The 21,561-nt window shown below is 40.3% G+C and overlaps 1 protein-coding gene across 2 annotated transcripts in view; it reads left to right on the top strand.

Moving 5' to 3' along the window:
• The first annotated feature begins 9,401 nt into the window (after window positions 1–9,401).
• epc1a (enhancer of polycomb homolog 1 (Drosophila) a) overlaps window positions 9,402–21,561 on the top strand; it is a 32,047-nt gene continuing 19,887 nt past the window's right edge. The window contains exons 1-2 of one of the 2 annotated variants that reach the window (XM_061065073.1): window positions 9,402–9,643; window positions 10,939–11,068. Coding sequence is in view for 1 of the 2 variants with exons in the window: in XM_061065072.1 (XP_060921055.1) it covers window positions 14,276–14,428 (153 nt within the window). In the remaining variant the exon portion in view is untranslated. Of the gene's footprint in view, window positions 9,644–10,938; window positions 11,069–13,945; window positions 14,429–21,561 lie in introns of those variants that run through there. The other variant, XM_061065072.1, reaches the window with a different exon arrangement.

Here is a 21,561-nt window from a genome sequence, read left to right as displayed (position 1 = left end):
AGAACTGCAGACAATAGATGAGAGGGGGGTTTAGAATACTGAGCTTCCTTTGGGATACTGCAGCAGACAGTTTTGGATGTATTTTAAAAGTCATTATGAGTTTTCAAATGTGACTTCAATAATTTCATTATGGCTGGTTTGACTCATTTAAGCCCTAAAGAGTATGAAAGCATAAAGTATGACTCATCCACAATCATTTGATTATATACAAAAGCAGAAAGGTAATTTTTTTTTTCCAAAGCCTTTCAGAAATACTTAAATCTTTCATGCTGCTCTGTCTGCTTCTGATTTGCATTTCATTGACAGATGAATGTGTGTTTTCTGATGGGGTTTTCTACAGATGATGGCTTTGACGGAGACAAACCGAGCATCATTGTGCTTCCCAACGGAAACTACCTCATCAGTGGGAACTTCATTGATTTCAGTTTTGATCATTTTTAAATTAATGGTAAAGAATATAGATTCAGCGACAAACCCAATTTATTACCAACTTTTTAGATAGTTTTACCCAATTATGAAAGTCTACTCAGCCACTGGTGAGTCAGTCATTAACAAAAATCATCCTGCGCATTTAAAATGTATAACATTTGAATGTTAAACCCAACAGAACTTTGTCTTAAACTGTGACATCACAAAGGGCAGCAACCCCTCCCCCAGGTGGGTGACACTTTCACATGTAGGTGTTGGTTCTGTCCTCTAAATCTGCCTTCTCAATGTAAACAATTGGGCTTGGTGCACGATGAACCAAGCCCTTCCAGAGAGGGGGCGTGGTCAGACACAGCTCATTTGCATTTAACGCTACAGACACAGAAACAGCCTGTTCTGAGAAGGGCTAAAATAGAGCGGTTTGTAGGCATGATCAAATACAGGATCGGAGTGGATTTTTCCCAATAAACTTCACAGACATTTTTTGGGAAGCTCTGCGACTTATTTAAACTTGTTGAAAATGTGGGATAATATGTGACCTTTAAAGCTAAAAGGAGACTTAAATTAAAAGGAGTGGACGGAAACTGAGTTTTGATGGGACCATGCTGTAGGCAGGTACTTTGTTTGCTTAAACTTTAGCCACACTTTTTAGGGTTGACAGGGTGCATAATAGTTTTCTTTCAAGCTCTTCTCCCTTGTTGACTTCTAGAGCCTGCTGATATCTCATGCTTATGTGAAAAGACAAATACTTAAAGATTTATCACGACAGAAAGAGCCATCACAGCAGCGTGCATGTTTAAACTCTGGTTGTAGCCTGCATCGGGTAGGCTGCGGTCCCAAGGAGCGTTCAATGTTTTTTCCCATGGACCAGATATTGCTGCGCGTGCTAAATTGATTCCCGTCTGCAATCCTTGCTGAGAAATAGGGGTCCAGGCTGCAGCAGACAAGAGTCAAAGACAGTGATTTAAAGGTCAGAATCAACAGCACAGATCCCTGGGTAAAGACGATGCTGACAGGCACACCCTGATGGGAAACAGCTGGAGAGTCTGTGGAGTAATCCAAACTAGAGCTTTCATCTCTTTATCTCACAGGGTTTGTGTATAGACGGCAAAGTTGGTGCCTGTGTGTGTGTGTGTGTGTGTGTGTGTGTGTGTGCATTTATTTACCTGCTTGTGTGTCTTTGTCGCTGTGTGTTAAACATCCATACAGCTCCCTCATTAGATACATGGGCGTGTAATGGCTTGACCTCTTTGCAGTCCTGGCGGTTGACAGGTGGAGTAAATATAGATACATTATTTATCAATTTCTGGCTGGATAAATGACACCCCCCAAGGCTGAAAATAAATGTGCGAGATGTGGGTACGGCTCCTCACTGACTGGTACTTATTTATCTATTTGGACTAAATGGAAAGTCTGTCAGGGAGAGAGAATGAAATGAGTCATAGAAAGAGTTGTGAGGTGGGAGAGAACGGGGGGAAATAGGAGAGCGTGCTTAACTACTGATTACACTTTTATATTCTCACCTGAGTTTTGTGCGTCACGTTCGACATCTGCCCGGACTCCCTTCTGTCAGGTCACCTTACCCAGGCGACCCAGCTGGGGGGTAATCAGGCCCTGACTTGTGCCCAGGTAACCCACCCTGCCACGTGTCATCCCTCTTTAAACCAGAGCCAGAAGCCTTCTAAGTTGCTTCCACAATGTTTTTGATGGCTCTCCTCCTTCGCAGCACGCAAACATGACGGTCAGCTCAATCAAGACCACTTGCTTGGACCCCCCGGACACCAGGACCATGTCAGGCCTGAGGTTGGTAGCAGCTATGATGTCTGTCCCTGCCAGTCTCTCACTGGTGTGAGCAGTCCACTCTGGGACTTGGGTTGACTCTGTGCCTTCTCTCCTGCTTGGATAAAGTCGATGGTGGGCTTTGATGGGTGTTGCTGTCTGCTGTGGCTTATCCCACAGTACAAGTTGAAGTACAACTTGAAACTGAGAGCTTCTGTCTTCCAGAGATCTGCCAAGGAGATCTTGTGGCCTGTTGTATGTTCCCACTTGGACCAGGCTCCTTGCTTGCCCAATCCCAACCATCCTGCAGTTAGCGATCTCCCTCCTCCTCGTCGCACTCTTCCTGCTGTTTAAGCTTGTGGCTCTCCTTCCCACGGGCTTTACTTAAGCGAGGTGTTTGGACTGCACCCGAGCACTAGAGCGCTGTGTTTCAATCTTGTCTTGACTGGATGTAAATAAGTGTTTAGTTTAACAGATCGCAATGAAACCAACCACAAAGTATCAACAAAAGAGGACCAGAACTAAAATGATGTAACTACTTTTTAGTTTAAATAATTTCTTTACCTGAACTCTGTACATTTTACCGTTTACCAAAGCTCCAACATGAGAAAATGGTGCATTATTGCGGATTTTCAGATGTGGATTCGGTACTCTAGTGAGTATTTAAGATGGTGCATGTGCAACTGTCTTAAAATAAACTATATTGCAGGTGCATGCGTGCAGGACATACAGGAATAAGCTATACCAGGCTCTTACCAGGTATCTTGTGGTCAATAAAATATGGCATGGTAACGTTTACTGATAGCAAATTCAACCTGTTTCTCGTGGATTAGCTTCATCCATCAGAGGAAGTGATTTTCGACCATGCATGACCGATTCAAACATCCAGTCGCTGATGCCACATTCCGTTCCGTTTCCAGAAAGGGTAGCGTATAAATCAGCTGGCGGACTTTCAATAAACACACATTCCTTCATCTATATCGAGGATATTGTTGCTTTGCCGCAGGGCATAAGAAGACGCATCATCCCAAAATGGGCAGCAAAAACACTTTCCAACAACTCCCACAGCATCCTGCAGATAATAGCCGAAGCATCCAATGTAAGTGAGGCGGAAACTCCCTTCCCACAAAGGTCATTAGCCTCGTGTATATCCTGCTGACACCTCCTCATCCTTAAGAGGTTAACTGCTCTATTGACTGAAGGCACTGACCTCCGGGGTTGTTTTGGAGAATGGCAAGCCGGCGGTGGTCTAAAAACAGCGCCTATATTTCACACAGTAAGGACCGCAAGCCAAGCAAATGATCTCAGTCGTCGACATGCGGCTTGCTCCCTGTGTGGTAAGTGGTTTAAGTGCTGCTGTTAGCATGTGGCCATCAGCTGCTGAAGCTACGCTAACGCTAATTATGATCACCTCATTAGCGGAGCATTACAATTGTGCTCAAGGAATTCTCACCTCCCCTCTAGGTGAGCTTTAATGTAAGCATAGCAGCGCCTCAGTGCGCGACCACTTCACACAGACCACACCCGCTTTATCATGAGGCCCTAAGGCTACAGTGGAGAGGGTTGGTGCCCTGCTGAGCCGTGTATGTGAGTGATCCTGTCAAAAGGATGTGGGTCCTGGTAAGTCCTCTGTGCAGCCATGGCAACAGAAATCTCAAGAATGACACATGCAGGTCAGTGAAGTACCTTGATGGCATCAATCTTGCTAACAAGCTTGATTTCAGGTTATTCAGGGAGGAATCAAGCAGCATATTTTTAGCAGGCTTCTTTTCACAAGTATTAACTTGTGGAAAACATGTGTGCTCTCTTTCCACCTCTGCCTCTCAGCTCCGGGACGGTTACTCTAGCACCTGCATTTGTCATGGCAACTGTTTCCAACACCCGACGTGTAAGCTCTGCCCTTCGTGCCACAGCATCTGCTTCCTGACACAGGTACCAGCACCTTTTCAGTTCTGGCAAATTAAGTGGGAACTCAAATGGAGGGTAGAAATGTGAAGTATTTATCGGATTTATAAAAATAAAAAAAAGATACAAGGGATATTTTTCTGCTTACATGTCCTCCCTGAACCTTTTATTTTTAATGTTTTTTTAACTCTGAATGCATCATGTTCCTGCTCAAGGCCTCTCTCTGCAAGCTCGACTCAAAAGGAGCGTCAGCCGAGGTGTGATCACCAGAACCTCACTCTGGAGGGTCAGAGCGGTGTCCTAGCAACCGCGGTCCCCTCTCCAGTCCTTCACATGTGTAAAGGTGGCCCCGCAGGGCCGCAGGGCTGCAGGGTGCACTTCCTGATGAGGACTGAACAAAAAGAGTACACCAGGTTCAGTTTTCTCTTCAACATGGCAAGGAGCACCAGATATTCTATCTTTTTATTGTAATGTGATGATTTTGCGCCCCCTGTGGACAAAGAGGTTGGTCTCATTTATTTTCTTAATTTGTCATCTACATGTGTAAGTAGTGTTGTTGTTTTTTTTTTTTTTACAATAATCTCATCTTGCGTGGTTAAACTGTGGTAATTACTTTGTCTGACACCTTCCCCACAGCAGCTGTTTTAGACATCAAAATTAACTTCATACTGACAGTTTTGCCCGCTTTTGTAGCTTATAGTCACAGGATATAACGTCACTCCCCTCTCCCATTTGCTAAAGCTGAATTCTCCGGAGAATATCCTGTTGCTTTCTCACTCAGCTCACTCTGCGGAAAAAATACTGGGGGTCTGGCAGGAGAACCTCCGGGTGAAGTCTGAGCAAAAAATGTTCACACATACGGCTCCTCCTGGAAATATTGAGTGTGAAAGCCCTATTTGTGATTTCATCAAATATTGTATGTCACCAAAGAATCAACACTTTAAACGTGTTACTGAAAACCTTCTTGTCTGTTTTTTGTTTGGACTGGTTGGTTTGATCATGAGTTTATTTTATGCAGTAACTGTAACGTTACGTTTTTATTGCTCTAATTCCCAAAATAGTTCCTTCATGCTGCTCACACTGACCCGCAGGAGATTGAACAATATTTAATACATATTTTATTTACATGGACTCTATGTTCCCAATGAGCTATAGGCTTTCTGTTGTCTTCCTTAAGAATGCAAACTAGGTCTGAGCGAGATCTTGATCACCGCAGTGTGATCAGCCTCTGGTGTGGTGCTGGGTGCGGCTTTTGTTGCTGCTATGGAAACTACACACCAGCATACAGTAATTGACCGCAGGGAGTTGCCCGCTTACAGAGATGCTGGACCCTTCTGTCAGTGGCTGAGGGCCGGCAGAAACTGCACAGTAAACGCAGGGATTCGTCTCTGTGACATTGCTGCAGGAACATTTTTGACAACTTACACTGCACTACATGCAGAAGAAACAGGAACATTGTAAAAAAAAAAAAAAAGGGAGAAACTGAACAAAACACATTTTTGAAGGCAGCTCTCTGTACATATAAAGATGCAGTGTTGGTTATGGTTACATCATAAAACCTCTTTGATTGTAAATTACTATTGGAATTAAAAAAATCAATCAATTAGCAGTAATGTCACACAAAGTAAAGGTCTGATGAATAACCAAGTATGAAGAATTGTTTCCACCCAGTTGCAGAAGTTTATCTGAAGCTAAAAGAGAACCGTCACCACGAGTGCCAAAGCTCTATACTTTGACTGAGGTTCCCTGCTGTGAAGCACAATGAAACATCCTTCATCAGATCTGTCGTCAGCACTCGGTCCAACATGTTCGGATGTCGCCGTCTGACATTTATTCTCCTCTGTTCTTAATATGCAACCCTGCTCTGCCACTCTCCCCTTCCCTGCATGCACTGCACGCACACAAATCCAAACAACCTCTCCCACTTAATGGCTGTCTGTTGGATACATGCAAATCCAATGCCCTGGCATTATTATAATCCACAATAGCCTATTATATATAGCGTAATAATTTGCAAAGCATGTGCCAGGAAAAGCTCCCGTATTTTGCTGACGGTGGGCTCAACTGTGTAACTTGGGTCTCAGAAGGCACGAGATAGTGAGGTGAGCAGTCTGCATTATGCATTGTAATCCCACAGGAGACACACGGGTCTATGCATGGGTGTGCACTGCCCTCTAGATGACGGAAGAAGAAATTGTAGTCCTGCTGGGAATGATGAAGCAACTCACATTCATTTACAGTTCACAATAGTCGGAGGAGATGCTTTTTTTGGACACCTATATGAAAGTCAGACCCTTGGTGCTTTTAGTATTCTCACAGACACCTCTGAGTCGAGCACTGCAGGCTCAATATGTTGCAATGTAGAGTGTAATTTTAAGGGAGTAGCAAGTGTACATGCCAGCCACTTTACCAGAGCAATGGGCTGAATCATGTTAGTGCAAAAGAAAAACAATGGGATGTACAAATCTAAATGGATATTAGGGGTTTTCCCGCTGCCTACAGATGGCTGCTGATGACCTTGCTGGGAGAGTTGAGCAAAGCAATATTAATCATAGCAAAGCCTCCACAGAGTCACTGGGCAGGCGTGCATGCAGCCTTAACAACCAGTGGGGGGTGGTGGTGGTGGTGGTGGTGTTGGAGCATGCGAGAAAATGACTCCATATGCTTCCACTATGCAGCATTCTCTTTCATCTGTGTCTCATCATAAAAAATAAACTGTGCAAAGTATGGCAGCTTGCAGTGGAGGCAGCAGCACTGCCCAGCATGTACAGGGGCAGAGATGGGAGGAGGGGGAGGAGCAGGAGGACGAGGGGGGAGACCGTTACTTAACAAATAATGCAACCATGTTGACAGTGCTGCTTATCACTTGTTGATCTGGGAATGGCTTGGAGACATTAGTGTCATTTTGTGTATCTACAACTTTAACTAATAGAAATCTATGGACAAGGCACATCTTTAATTTGCACCACTCACCACTGCACTATTGTTGTATTTAGTATTTTACATATTAGTCTTTGTTTATTTGTTTGTTTATTGTTACTATGTTAAACTTTTGTACATATAGAGAGCACAGTCTACCAACGGCAAATACCTTGATTGGCCATACCTCTCCAACAAAGCTGCATATAATTCTGACACTGATACATAATGCATATAATTTAATAAACTTAATCTACAACAATAAAATGGTTTATGTTTTTTATACAATAACATTAAAGTAGCTAACGATTTACAAAAGGACTAAATAAAACATCTATTTAGTGTACTAACAAAATATAACACAATATATAGAAATAAATGGGAATATTGATGAGAAAATTAATGGTAAGCACACATAACAAATATAGCATTATGTTCATAACAAATCTGTAGAGAAGTGCATCCAAACTATGATATATAAGGCTGTGTGCATCAACAAATACAAGGACAGATATGTGCATAATTACTTAATTTGTAGTGTATACATTTAAAAGTAAAGTAAAAGTAAGATCTCATTGGTACAAATAATACAATGTATATCATTTTTTACAGGTATACATTGTGTTCCTAGAGGCTAGAATTATCAGCTAGAATACACTGGGGCATAAGAGGCAGCTGTAAAATGTGTGGCAGCTACTCTCAGAAGCCTTATAAGTTGATCCTGCTTTGGGGCAGTGGCCTGGGATATGTAAAAAATGTATATATGTTATTATTTCCTTTTAATTGAATAGTTTATATTACTTTTAATTTTCTTTTTTCTTGTCATTATAGAGCCTTAATTGTGGCACGCATATATACAGTCATTTGTACCTGTAATTATCTTTCTTTTGTTTTGTATCAATATGTATGCACACGTCAAGAAAGTACACTTACTAATTGACTTGTATGTATCAAGCTGAAGTCTGCCAGTGGGATCGGCACCAGGGCCACAGCCCGAGGAGACTGTGAGGTCCCATACAGACGCACTACATTCGGACAAACTGTTCTGTCAGTCAAAGGAACTAAATATTGGAATATTCTCCCACTCACAATAAGAGACTCACAAACATGTGCAATCTTCAAAACACACTTCAAACAGTGGATAAAAGAAAACCAAGTCTGTGACCACCTTTAACCTTTAACCTCTATTATTGTCTTGTGTCACTTGTGCCTTTGTATTTGTATTTGTATATTATTTGTAATTTGTCTTTGTCTGTTACCTGCCTATAGGGACAACAGATGGAAACTAGCACTTCTGCTATAATCTGGCATTGTTACTGCCAGCTGTTCATTAATATGCACTGTCCCTAACAGACAAATAAATAAATTCGAATAAATATTTTGTATATATTATTATTATTATTGTTGTTGTTATTATTATTGTCATATTTATTATTGTTATTGTTGTTATTATTATTATTGTCATATTTATTGTTATTATTGTTGTTGTTATTATTATTGTCATATTTATTGTTATTGTTGTTGTTGTTATTATTATTGTCAAATTTATTATTATTATTGTTGTTATTATTATTATTGTCATATTTATTATTATTATTATTATTATTGTTGTTGTTATTATTATTGTCATATTTATTATTATTATTGTTGTTATTATTATTGTCATATTTATTGTTATTAGTGTTGTTATTATTATTGTCATATTTATTATTATTATTGTTATTATTATTGTTGTTGTTATTATTATTGTTGTCATATTTATTATTATTATTATTGTTGTTGTTATTATTATTGTCATATTTATTATTATTGTCATATTTATTATTATTATTGTTGTTGTTATTATTATTGTCATATTTATTATTATTATTGTTATTATTATTGTCATATTTATTATTATTGTTGTTGTTATTATTATTGTCATATTTATTATTATTATTATTGTTGTTATTATTATTGTTGTTATTGTTATTATTATTGTTGTTGTTATTTGTATTATTGTCATATTTATTATTATTGTTGTTGTTGTTATTATTATTGTCATATTTATTATTATTATTATTATTATTGTTGTTGTTGTTATTATTGTCATATTTATTATTATTATTATTGTTGTTGTTATTATTATTGTTGTTGTTATTTGTATTATTGTCATATTTATTATTATTGTTGTTGTTATTATTATTGTTGTGATATTTATTGTTGTTATTGTTGTTATTAGGGGGTGGGCGGGGTGACTAAGTGAGCTCATCCTCCTGGAGCTCTCCACAGGTGATTGGAGGCATTCACCCTCCAATCACAATCCGCCTGCAAAGTGGCTTGGTGGTCAGTTTGGATTTTTCTTTTTTTGTCGAAGTAACCTCAAAAACTCTTCAACTTTTACCCTCAGCGACAGGATACCACTTTCTTTGCGCCCAGCATTTCGCCTACCATTGACCTTCTACTCGTGAATTGTCGGCACTTTCAGAGATAACAAAATTCAAAAATAATTTTCCTCTTGAGGCGTCCTGAAGGGAGCTAACCAGCGTTAGCATTGAGCTAGCATGACAACCATTAGAAGAACTGCCATCATCATCATCATCCTCATCCTCCCCTGTGGCTTTGCTAGCAGCAGGTAAGTTACAACTTCGACTCGGGGTTAGTTGTACTCGCGTTGAAACCATAAGTGACCTCCTTTGATTCGCGGAGAAGTTTGTTGCGAGTTGAGATGAAAGTGTTGGCAGGTTGTCCGCAAACTGTTAGCTGGCTGGTAAATGGCGCAGGGTCAGGGTAAGTGGGCTAAGCTATCGTTAGCAGCCTGTCAGCTAGCCTCGGTGTCGCTGCTCCTTGTGCAAACACAGCTGTTTCTGACACGGATGATAAACCCTTTAAAAGCTGCGCTGTAATCGGCTTCGTGTTTTTGTCGTGCACATTTAAACAAGACAATTTCGGACTCTCTTTTCTGTATTTCTCCGTCCTCTCTTGTGTGTGTGTCTCTGCGTTTAATGTGCACTCTGTTCTGCTGTGGCATCAAAACTTGATCTACATAATGAAACAGTCTTGTGACTATTTTAACGAGTATAGGGGGATTAGTTGTAAACAAATGTCAGATTATGTATTTTCCATGTAATTCAGATTACTGCTGGTATTCCTGTAACTGGTATCATTACTTGACTGTTTTTTCTAATCTATACTTGAAAATGTTTTTATATATGTACAGATATTCGGCTTTATAATGTGTGATTTGATCCATTTTATATTATAATACATCATATATACCCTATTATATAATACTGTACTGCATTATGCAATATTATAATTATAATCACATGTTCTTTATTACATTATATATGTTTCTATAGTGCCGTATCTCTCTTATATAATATTGCACATCATTTATATTGGTTTTTGAGCTATATGTAATATACAGTAACATAGTTAACCTTTATATGCTGTTCTGAATATCCTGTTTTCTCATGAACAGTGTTTCAGCATTATGAGAAAATATTTAGTTTGTTGTGTATTATGGTGTTGAAACCATACACTGAATTGAGCAAATAAATCAAATATGAAATGAAATATTGTATTTGCTTACGAAAAATCACACATGGATGATGATGACCATTGATTATTACTGATTATGTTACTTGTATTAATGTTTTAATTCACCTTCAGACTCTCTCTGTACCTTGCTGCACTCATTTTCATTTATTATTTATTTGAAAGTTAAGTTTTTATTTTTGTATTTGTGTCTTGTCTTCATCTATAATTCCCACTTAAATTATGGGAAAAAATAAGAAGAGATGCTGAAATATGGCCTATTTCTTTGTCTAATAGGACATATTAACCGTGTAATTAGAGCAAAATTTACTCTCTGATGATGAAGTGTTTTACACAACTGTGTCTGTCTTTCCACTATCTTTCTCACAGGTCTCCATTATGGTCTGCAGATATGAGCCTACTGCTCCCGAATGGATGATGATGATGATGATAATCATGTCAGCCTCCTACAACTGTGTCATTCACTCATGCCCACAGGAATTCTCGCCCACTCCTGCAGGTGATTTCATTTTTGTTCTTCCCATTCTATTCAGATTAAAATGTGTGTCGTCTATGCATACTTTGTCTCTGTTTAGACAAATGTCAGGGCGCTGTTGCACACTGAGACATGAAGAGGTAATTTTTGAAGAATTTCATGTGTTAGGCATGTTGCTGTGCAAAACTTTACTCAGCCTCCGTCCATCATTTGCACAAAACATTTTGATAAGTATAGTTAGCAAACAGTTTAAAGGGATTGTGGTTAAGCAAAAAAAATAATGCTGAAATTAAACTTTGAAAAATCTATGATGCTTTTTTTCTATCTTGCAAAGAGGAAGTTGGTCTTGAATGAGGTCTTAGGAGTTTGTCACTTAGTTAGACCTCTTGACAGTTTGGACTGTCAGGCTTTGAATTCCCAGTTACGGCTCAATGTTTGGATATATGTTATTGTGCGGGTTTTGACCAGTGCTGAGTATCATAGTGACCAATGTTTTAAGACTCCTTTTTTTTAAACATTAAACCCTCCTGGGTCACATTACGATAACAATTCAAGCATAAGTGAGATGTTCATCATTTTATGGCCTAAATATAAAAAAATTGACAATCCATTTCATTTGGTTAACCTCGAATGTGGTCTGATCATTTGTGCTAAACGAAATGCCTTAAGACTTAAACAGGTGATAAGCATCAGTAGTTTGTGACATAAGCTGGTGGTCAAATGGAATTAATGTTGCAGTACATCCAACGTGCATGAGAAGAATTTACCAACCATGAAGCTTTTCACCAGCAGCAGCCGAATGTCTCCCGATTTGACAGTGAGGAATGAAGGCCCTGACACACCAAGCAGACGGCAAAGAACTAGTGCAGACGAAGGCCGCCTGTGGCGCCAAAAAGTTGAACACACCGCAAAGACTACAGCTGACGGCCAACCACCTCGTATGTGAGAGGAAATAACTCTCCATGCCAGCAGGCAAGGGGTAGTCCGTTGTTATGATAGAAAAAGACCATTTTCACACCGCTGTCGCGCACCGCTCGTATTATAGGTAGCCTACTAATCAAGAATTATGTCTGATAAAAAGTTGAAAATGGCGCTGGCGTTGTCAGCCCTTGGTCTTCTAGTGGAAAAAGAAAAGAAGAGGCGGAGGCGACAAATCAGGAGAAACCGCACTAACGGGTGAAAGCATGGATACTACAGCGGCATGCTCACCTGTGTCGAGAGCTGGAGAGAAATGAAACCTCCGAACAGCCAATCAGAGAGATTCCTCTCATCGACTGCCGACGCCAATTCAAATCGAGGGCCGATGGGTAGCGACGGAGCCTGACACACCGCAAAAACTAGGTTGACGACCGCTCACAGACGGTCCAACTTGGACCGACGGCCGATGAACTCCTTCGTGTGTCAGGGCCTTAAGACTATGAAGCTACAACATGAAGATACTCAACCAGTTAAGCAATGTTGTCATGGATCTTAACCCCCCAAAAACCATTCAACATCTTTAAATAAATAAAACAATTAAAAATGGTTATTATAACATAATTTGGGCAGTAGTATCTCAGTCTGTAGGGACTTGGGTTGGGAACCGGAGGGACGCCGGTTCAAGTCCCAGTGTGGACCAAATATGGAAGTTGGTCTGGTAGCTGGAGAGGTGCCAGATCACCTCCTGAGCACTGCCGAGGTGCCCTTGAGCAAGGCACAGAGCCCCCTCCCCACCATCAGCTCAGGAGCGCCCACTGTGGGCCGCCCCGTCACTCTGGCTTCTCTCCATTAGTGCATGTCAATAGGATCCTGTTTCTGCATGTGTGTATATTTCAGCCTATGTGTGTGTTCAAACTGCCTATGTGAGTGTAAAAACTGAAATTTCCCCTTGCGGGGATCAATAAAGTAAATCTTAATCTTAATCTTAATTACATCACCATTTTGAATATTAAAAAAGCATGTTTTTTATCTTAAAAGTGCTTCATTGGATTCTCACTTAGGATTATAAATCTATTTATCAAAAAGTCTTTGCTTTTATAAGTAGGTATAATAATTGCTCTCCGGCCCTTTTCAGCCATAAATTCTCAGAAAAATAATCTCTGGGTGGCCAAATGTTTAAATGTAGTTAACAGCTTTTATCGACATTGCCATCTTTACTAACTAATTAATTGATGTTTCCTGCATATTAATATTTTCTGCATGACATATTATTGTAAGATGTTTATTTATTGTGTCCAACCTCTGCCAGTGCATGTATAGTATGTACTCACACGCTACAACAAGTATATTAGTACATACTTTGTGCTTTACATACAGTAAGTGTGTAAACCACTTTTATTTTGTGTTTTTTTTTTTTTTAAAGATATGGAATATGTGAATGTTTATTCACTTTTTAAACTGTGTCTTAACATTGTTTATAAGTCTGGCACATTAGCATCAAAGCAACATCTTACTCATTACCAGTGGAGAAATGCACTGTTTGTAACACATGGGGGCGGTATTTGCAAAACAACTGGCCCTATAGGCAGAACATGTCTTTTTTTATTATATCCAATTAAACACACAATCAAAGTGTGATATTTTTTATCCTCATAAGGCTAAAAAAAAAACACTCTGACTTTGTCTGCTTATGAGGGAACATGGTATTCAGCACATGCATATAATCTATTTTAGGGCTGTGTTGTGTTGCGGCAGACAGTCATTCAGTTTTTTTATTTTTTTATTTCACCACTTTTTCACAAAGAGAATAAATGTGTTTTCGTGCGTCAGCAGCAGCCTCGCGTTTTATAGGATGAGAACATCCCGAGCCAGAGAAGTTCGCATCCCTTCATCAGCATCCAGCATCTCGCCCCCTCCCTCGGTTCCCCCCCCCTCCTCCTCCTCCTTTCCCCAGTACCCCAAGGGTCTCCCGAGCGCGCACGCGTGCTAAACTGCGTGGGAATGGCTGTTGGTGAGATCGAGGGGGTTGGGCCGCTCGGAGCGAGCTGCGAGCTGCATGAGTTTGTAATGTCCGCCATGTTGGCCATGGCGTATTGAACCGTGGAGGAACAGCGGAGCCTAGGAAAAAAAGAGACCGACAGAGAGCGACCGAGACCCGGGCCTGCGCGGCTCTGTTCGCGCTTCTACGGATTGCCCTCAATCGACCGGCTGACTCCTAGAGACCGTCACAGATTCATCCATGAGAACTCGAGGCAGACCTGCTATCATTCCTAGCAGATCGAATACATTTATGCTGCAGATTTTAATATAAAAATGAGTAAATTGTCGTTTCGGGCACGGGCGCTGGATGCTAGTAAGCCTCTGCCCGTCTTCCGCTGCGAGGATTTGCCGGACCTGCACGAGTATGCCTCAATCAACCGGGCGGTGCCGCAGATGCCAACTGGGATGGAAAAGGAGGAGGAATCGGTATGTTTTTTTTTTTTATTGCTACCCGTCTTTCGGTGGATCATTTTGGCGGTGTTTTCACATCGTGGAGCGCCGCTATGTTGCCTGCGCAAGCTTGTGCAAAATGGCCGCCATGTCTGCCTTTTTCCTGCACACGACGGAGCACGACGAATACTCAAATTTACCAGCCAATTCCACCACATGTGTGTTTGTTAGGTCACGACGGTTTGATATTGTGTTCGTTAGCCGTGTTGTGTTAATTTGTTTCACTTGAAATTGCGCCCGAAAGCACAAAGAAATCACGTGACTTGTTTCTGTTCCACCATTTTGTTGACTTTCTTCTCGGTAAAGGCAAAGCGGGATAGGCCTTGGACGTTGTGCACCTTCCGTGAACGAATGCCAGGGGGAGACACTGAGCCCCCCCTCCCCAGCCCGGTTTGACAGCTAGGTGTTGCGTGTTGACAGCTCCAGAGTCCGCCATGTGAGCTGCACACTGCATGCAGACGGCGGAGAAGGGAGGAAGAAAAAAAAAAACATGCAGTCCATTAACTGATAATATAAACCTGCAGAGTTGCACAACAATTGGGAATCATAATGTGTTGTGACATGCATGGTATGGGGATGATTGTAGTAGTCCCAGAGGCGGATTCATTCATGATTTCAAGATAACATGTGCATGCAGGATAATGGGAGTGTTGAGTGCTGCAGCCATACTTACAGCATGTCAGTTCATTGATGGAAAGTGAGATTTAGGCTTAAATACTAAAGTCATAATGACTCCAAAAGCATGGAGCAGATAAATGCACGCTTCTTCTTTAATGTGTAGCTTGTAAGTATTTGGATTTTTTTGGTATTTTAATATGTAATGTCTTCAAATATCCTGGAAGTAGAATATTGTTAAAAAGCTGAACTTCTGAGTTTGTCTTAAGATGCAGCTCTTTCAATATTTCAGGAGTCAGTTTCCTACAACTTGGGATGCTTGTATCGCCTTTAAGAGCTGCTTTTGACTCGTACATGGTGCCTTTTTTGCAAGATATTTAGTTTATTGTTTGTTTTCTCGCATGGACCATATTTGAGTCTTATGTAAAATAGGTTTGTATTTTCACATTATCCATTTAAAAATCTTAATCTTACTCTTTAAAAATTGATTTGCATCGTGTCGGATCTAATACTATAATTTTTTTAAGTTGATATGATCCTAGTTAAAAAAATCCATGATACCTGCTTCGATATCAAATCAACAAAAATTTAGAAGGCGCCCAATATTTGGATAATGTCTTGTTTAATTAACAACACTGCAAGTAAACTCCTGCAGGCTATCTTAAGTAAACAAATACATTGGCAACAATTTGGTGCCGAAGTGTTGCCAATGTTTTTATCAAATTCAGACAGGGTGTGAGTGTTTACCACCAATTTTTGGTGGATTAGTTTCTCTCCTCTTCACCTATGTCTCCCATGTCTGATGAATTTGAAAGCTTTGGTAGTTTTGGATGATATTGATTATAACATTGATTGTTTTGTTGTCAATCACAGGGTATTGACATTTTTAACAACCCTTCGTTGGGCCTACAGACTGATTTTTGTAAAGCCTTATAAGTGCATCTGATTTAACCCACCGCTTTCTGGTTGAATCTAGTTAAGAGGTAGACTGTTTCATGCTCAGCGTACTTTGAGCTGACCATCCCACAGTAGAACAGGTCAATTAATTTACCCTCCATTTATGCTTTGTTTTATACCTGAATTGCATTTTATTGGATTGTCAGTTAATAGTGCCTGTTGTTAGGGATCATAGAGAGGTATATTAGCTTGTGTTTATTACCCCCCTGGTCCCCTCTGCTGAATTTCTCTCCATCACCTCATCAGCAGGAGACCCTCTGAGTGCCGCCGAGACGCCTCAGCAGACACAAACACAAGGAAAGCACATTACAGGGCCCCTGCAAAGTCAGCAGAAATCCTGCTCCCCCCCCCCCCCCTACTGTATACACACACACACACACACACAGCGGCATTACATAACAGCGTGACAGAAGAGATAAAGAGGACAGTTTTACTACAAGGCTGTGCATGGCTTAGCTCCCTGACCCACTTCCTGTCCAGCGACAATAGAGCGTTTGCTGTGCTGTGAGGTGACTGGGTGACCGCACGTTGACCTGAGAATTATGTCAATTGAAGATGTGAGCGAGGAGTTTTGGTGATCTTGATGGGAAGTAAACAACTTAAAGGGTTCACCTGTCTGAATTGAGCCAAATCAGGGTCCTTTGGAGACAGTTTGTGGCTCCTTTAATTCACCAATATAGCATTTTTCTGCCTTGCATTGATTCATTACAAAAAATCTGACACATAATTACCAGCAACAAGCCCCGTTTTCTGACCTTTAGTAGTTGCAGTGAAGAGGAGATGTACTTTTTCTAATAATAATCTGTGGCTTTCAGCAGACATTAAATATATTTTTAAGTTTTAAGGCTTTGCAGTTTAGCGCCATCTCTGCATTTCGTTGAGGCAGTACACAGTCGGCATTGTATTAAGCTGATAGGAACATTTTGTCCATTCGTCTGATCTGACTGAAATTCTTAGATGTGCACTGAATAAGAAGCTTTTCACAGGAGTCTGTTAAGCTTGTTGGGAATCCCAAGGACAATTCTATTGGACAGCTGCAGCCTATAATGATGTCAGCACATCAAACATATCTTAAATATATGTTTGTCTTGCATACTGAAATGCTGTTGATTATTAAGGAGATATTAGAAACCCCCAGATTATACATCTTAGACACAGATTCTCTCTCCTATAAGTACAATGGAGCGTCATATAAATACCACATGTTGTATCACAGGCCTTACAGTTTGCATTTTTATTGTGCACAAATAGTGCATGGCATGTTTACGCTACAAAGATGATGTCCTTTTGGTGTTATATGGTAGTTTATTGGTGGGGGTTCGATCTTTCTTTGAATTGTAGATGTTAAAAAATAGTTACATTATCTGTTATGAGTTTTGGTTGGTAAATGATTGTCCTTGGTCTTATTTATTTGTAATGTGTATTTTAGACGGGGTGTGCGCCTTGGCTCAGTGTTCCTGATTGCCTTCTTCTAGAGTTGCTCTCCCTCCTGAGCTGAAAACACCTGCTGGAGGCCACACTTTCGTTGCCGTGGCAACTTTTATTGGAGTCATTTATTTTCCTCGGGAACCTTAAATGGAAGGAACACGTGCTGTGAAAAAGATATTCATTTGTCTCTCCTCTATCTGCATCTGTGGCAGCCGCAGAAAGCAGCACTGCCACTGTGAAGTCTCAGCACTCTTAGATTATGGTGTGTGTCGAGAACTAGAGAGTTGGTGATTTGATAGTATTTTTATGTTTTCTGGGGTAAGAGGCAGAGCAGATTGAAATACCCTCAAAGGTAGGGGTGTCAGCTTTTTTTTCATCATTACTTAACCATTGTTTTGTTTTTTCAAGTAATCTTAAACACTTGCCTATACACTCTTTTCTTTTTGTTAGGATAGATAAAGATATCCCTGCATGGTCAGACCTTTAAAAGTAGGCTTTTTCAGAAATGTCTACATATTTACGTATATGTACGTATTTCTGATAAACCTACAGTTGCCTGCCTTCCTTGAATATCCAAGAATACTTGTGCCTGTGTGCCATTCACAAAAGACCGTTATCCCTGCTCACCCAATTCCTCAGGAGAGGAAATCCCAGACTGTGAACCGTGGCTGTAAGGATCACAGCTGCGAACGATCGGGATATCTTCAGGTCAGATGTAGCCTGGGGAAGCGTGCTGCAATCTGCCAAGCTGATATCCTCTGCAGAAGCGTGCAAAGGCTGGTCTGGGCCAGGCTCAGGTTTAATTGGATCCTTACTGTAGCTCTTCTTGAAGGTTCCTTAACTCTCGAAGCTCAGGGTTCATCAGCATGTCAGAAAGTGGGGTTCACGGAGGGCTAGTTTTGAAGATCTGTTTGACAAGTTACACAAGAGGACAAATCCTGTGCCATGTCGGTTAAGCTTTGGTTTATAGATTCTAAAAATGTTTGTGTCAGCTCCTCGATGAAATGAGAACGCGTCCTTGTGTGTAGCGCAGTCATGCAGGTGGCTGTTTCTTCACAAGTGCTACTGTCTAGACGTTTAGATGATACATAATTCACATTTCAAGCTTAAAACCACAGTGACTCAATAGTTGGAGAAACACAAAAGTCCCTGCCTTTCAATCCACTGCAAGGTCAGGGTCTTTCTGTGCCATATAGATGTAATAGTTGTGTGTTTATATATACCAAACAGTTAACTTTATTATACAATGTAATTTAACTGTTCTAGAGTAATCTTTTGTATATAGACACCAGAGAGAACCTTTATAGTTTCAACTTATAACATGGTTAATAAAAGGTTTCGTTTAAATGTATTCAGACCACAAGTCTGATTTGTATCGCTAACGGTAGCTCGGTTGCTGTTTTAGCTTTCAAACTGATAGAATTGAGAGCTGAGGGAATTGCAAGGATGCTACTGCAACTGAAGAGTTTTTTTTCGGAGATTCTTTTTTTACATTCAAAGTTTGAAGAGGCTGTGATCTTGGGAACCACAGCCTCTCTTCACTTTTAAAACGGCGAAACAAGGGGTTGTTAAATGAAGGCTCACATGAAACTGTTACAAAATCGCTGGCAGTTTTGTGTGTTTGTGGGCAGCGAACAAAGCTGTGTGAAAGTTTCAACAAGCTTGGCTGGTCAGTCTGCACACATTGTAACAATTGAGGCCAAATATGGCACTTTGTTTTTGTCCCTACCCGTGATTTGAGTGTGTTAACATGCCAAATTCAGCTGTGTTTAAAGAAATGAGCCAGTTGAAGTTGATGACACATTTCTAGTGATTTGAAGTGCTCGTATGTTTACATTCCCAAACTTATTTAGAGCCACCATGGAGCAGTGGCTGATGGATGTAGTCTGAGCACTTGTACTTTAGTTTCAAGGCCCTGAAGGTGAAGTTCACAAGTGTCTGGATAACAGAATAAGCTGTTTTCTTTGTGTACTTCTAGAGAAAGTGTACAACACAGGGCCTGTTGATAAGCTTACCAGGGGCAGATGGTTCAGCTCTGGACACACGCTGTGTCCTTTCATGCCAGTACATAGCTCTGATACGCTTCTCCTGTTACTCCATGCAGAGCTGCTCATGGTTTGGGATTATCCTTAAAGTCCCTAACCTCTTAATACTCCCACGCAAGTGTGTCGCGATTTTTAGCGATACACAACATGGTTTTTGATGGTCATACTTCTCTGCCTTTAATTAGTGTGGCATTAAACACTGACCCAAATATTGGAAACCACTTAAGAAACTGTGGCTGTGAAAAGAAGCGTGCAACGTGCAAAATGAGTAGGAGCCCTGTTAGAGTACTTGTTAGAGCAAGACGGTTCTCACTCAGTTTGACTGGATTGGCCATCTGTTGCATCAACCGCTGAGAGCAGGCCTTCAAAGACTGTGTACTCCAGAGTGAGCATGCATTTGTCATAAACCGCAATGCCTTTGATGCAGATTTTATTTTTAAGGCTGAAAGTAGGGGCCTTTGAAATGCATTTAAATGTTTTACAGAAAACATTTCATTTATCCAAAATCCAACTTTTTTCATTCAACTGCATTCTGTGCTATTTACAAAGCCCATTTGTCTTCAGATTATGTCTAATTATATGGTGGAGTAATGTAATTTAACCAATGTAATTAAAAGTAAATTCATAACTTGTATTGATTGGAGAAGATATTGATAATTTTTATCCCAGGAATTGGTTGGAAAGTTTTTAATTAAATTAAATTCTTAACAGCTTGAAAGTGACTTTCATAGCTAATGCTATACAAGCTTAATGACTGTTGCAACATGCCTTGAATCTTTTAATAATCTCTGCTTTAGACGTCTCCAAGGGCCTATTTAGCGTGGGTTTGTGTTTAGCGGAGGAGCAGACACCCGCCTCTTGTAAAACACCAACAAAGAAAGCAGAGGACAGAAGCAGCGTGCCCCTTACATGACACCAAAACATTGTTTATTTTCTGTTCATTTGACTTCTATGCTTTGAAAAAGCCTCTATAATGTCAGGGGAAACCTAGACCTTCACATACTGCATGCTCATGTTCTTCAGACAAGATATTTAATCATGTGTGTCTGTAAGGGGTTATCAATAATGTTTTTTCTCAGGCATAAAGTGTGCGTGTGTTATTTTGTTTTTGATTTAAGAGACCAATGTTCAATGTTTTGGTGTGGGATTTGTGTTTGCATCATATTTCGGTGACTGCAACAGATTACATAAAGTAAAATCATTGTGTGTTTACTCGGTTCAAAAGTTATCCTGTATGACTCATAAGCAAACAGTCTTGTTTGTTCAGCCAAGAAGATCAAGTGCCAGATTTGTGGAAAAAAAAAAACTTACAGGTATTTCCTCTACAAGCCTATGGCACTAAATGCGCAACAGCTTTTTTAGTAAACTTGTTGATTTTCATTCCGACTAACTTTGTGACGCTCTAGCTTGGTCTTGATGCAAATGAAAACAGTGAGTCATGGTTGTGTTGGCAGGGTAACCTGTGCAGAGCTCAAAATGACGTCTTTGCCTTCTTTGAAGTACAAATACACTGAGTGAACCTCTACTCTTTATACTAGCAGTGGGTTGACACCAGAACAGCTGCTGATACTCCTTGTAACTCAAGCAGACAGAGTTAAACACCAAAACCCTCACCATATCTACTGATGACATCCCTTAGACCTAAAATTGAGAACTATGATGGATTGTCTACTATGTCAGATAATAGTTTGGTTTTATTTGACAAACCTTTCACAATAACAAAGGATGATGCTGACTGCAAAGACATTTCTGAAAAATCGCTGCAAAATGTTGAGTTCAAATAATTGGGAAAAAAAGGTTTAGGAGGATACATGACCAGGGCAGCCCTGTCCTGTGTTGAAATGTTTTGTTCTTGAATGTTTTCCGTCCTCTTTGCACTCATTTCATGGGCCGTTTATAATTCCCTTTACTTGCCTCTAGACACATACTGAGATGTAATCCACAGCACAGAAACAGGAAATGTAGTTATTTTTCCAATGATTCAGGTTTTATGTTGTACAGCTACTTCCCCACATGGCCTCTGAAACTTGTTGTGCTAACACACTATCCTGCAAGGGTAATGAG

Source organism: Labrus mixtus, chromosome 19 (assembly GCF_963584025.1).
Source record: "Labrus mixtus chromosome 19, fLabMix1.1, whole genome shotgun sequence".
NCBI classification, from domain to species: Eukaryota; Metazoa; Chordata; class Actinopteri; order Labriformes; family Labridae; genus Labrus; species Labrus mixtus.
The sequence above is the reverse complement of the archived record's forward strand: the minus strand, read 5'-3'. Positions and strand labels throughout refer to the sequence as shown.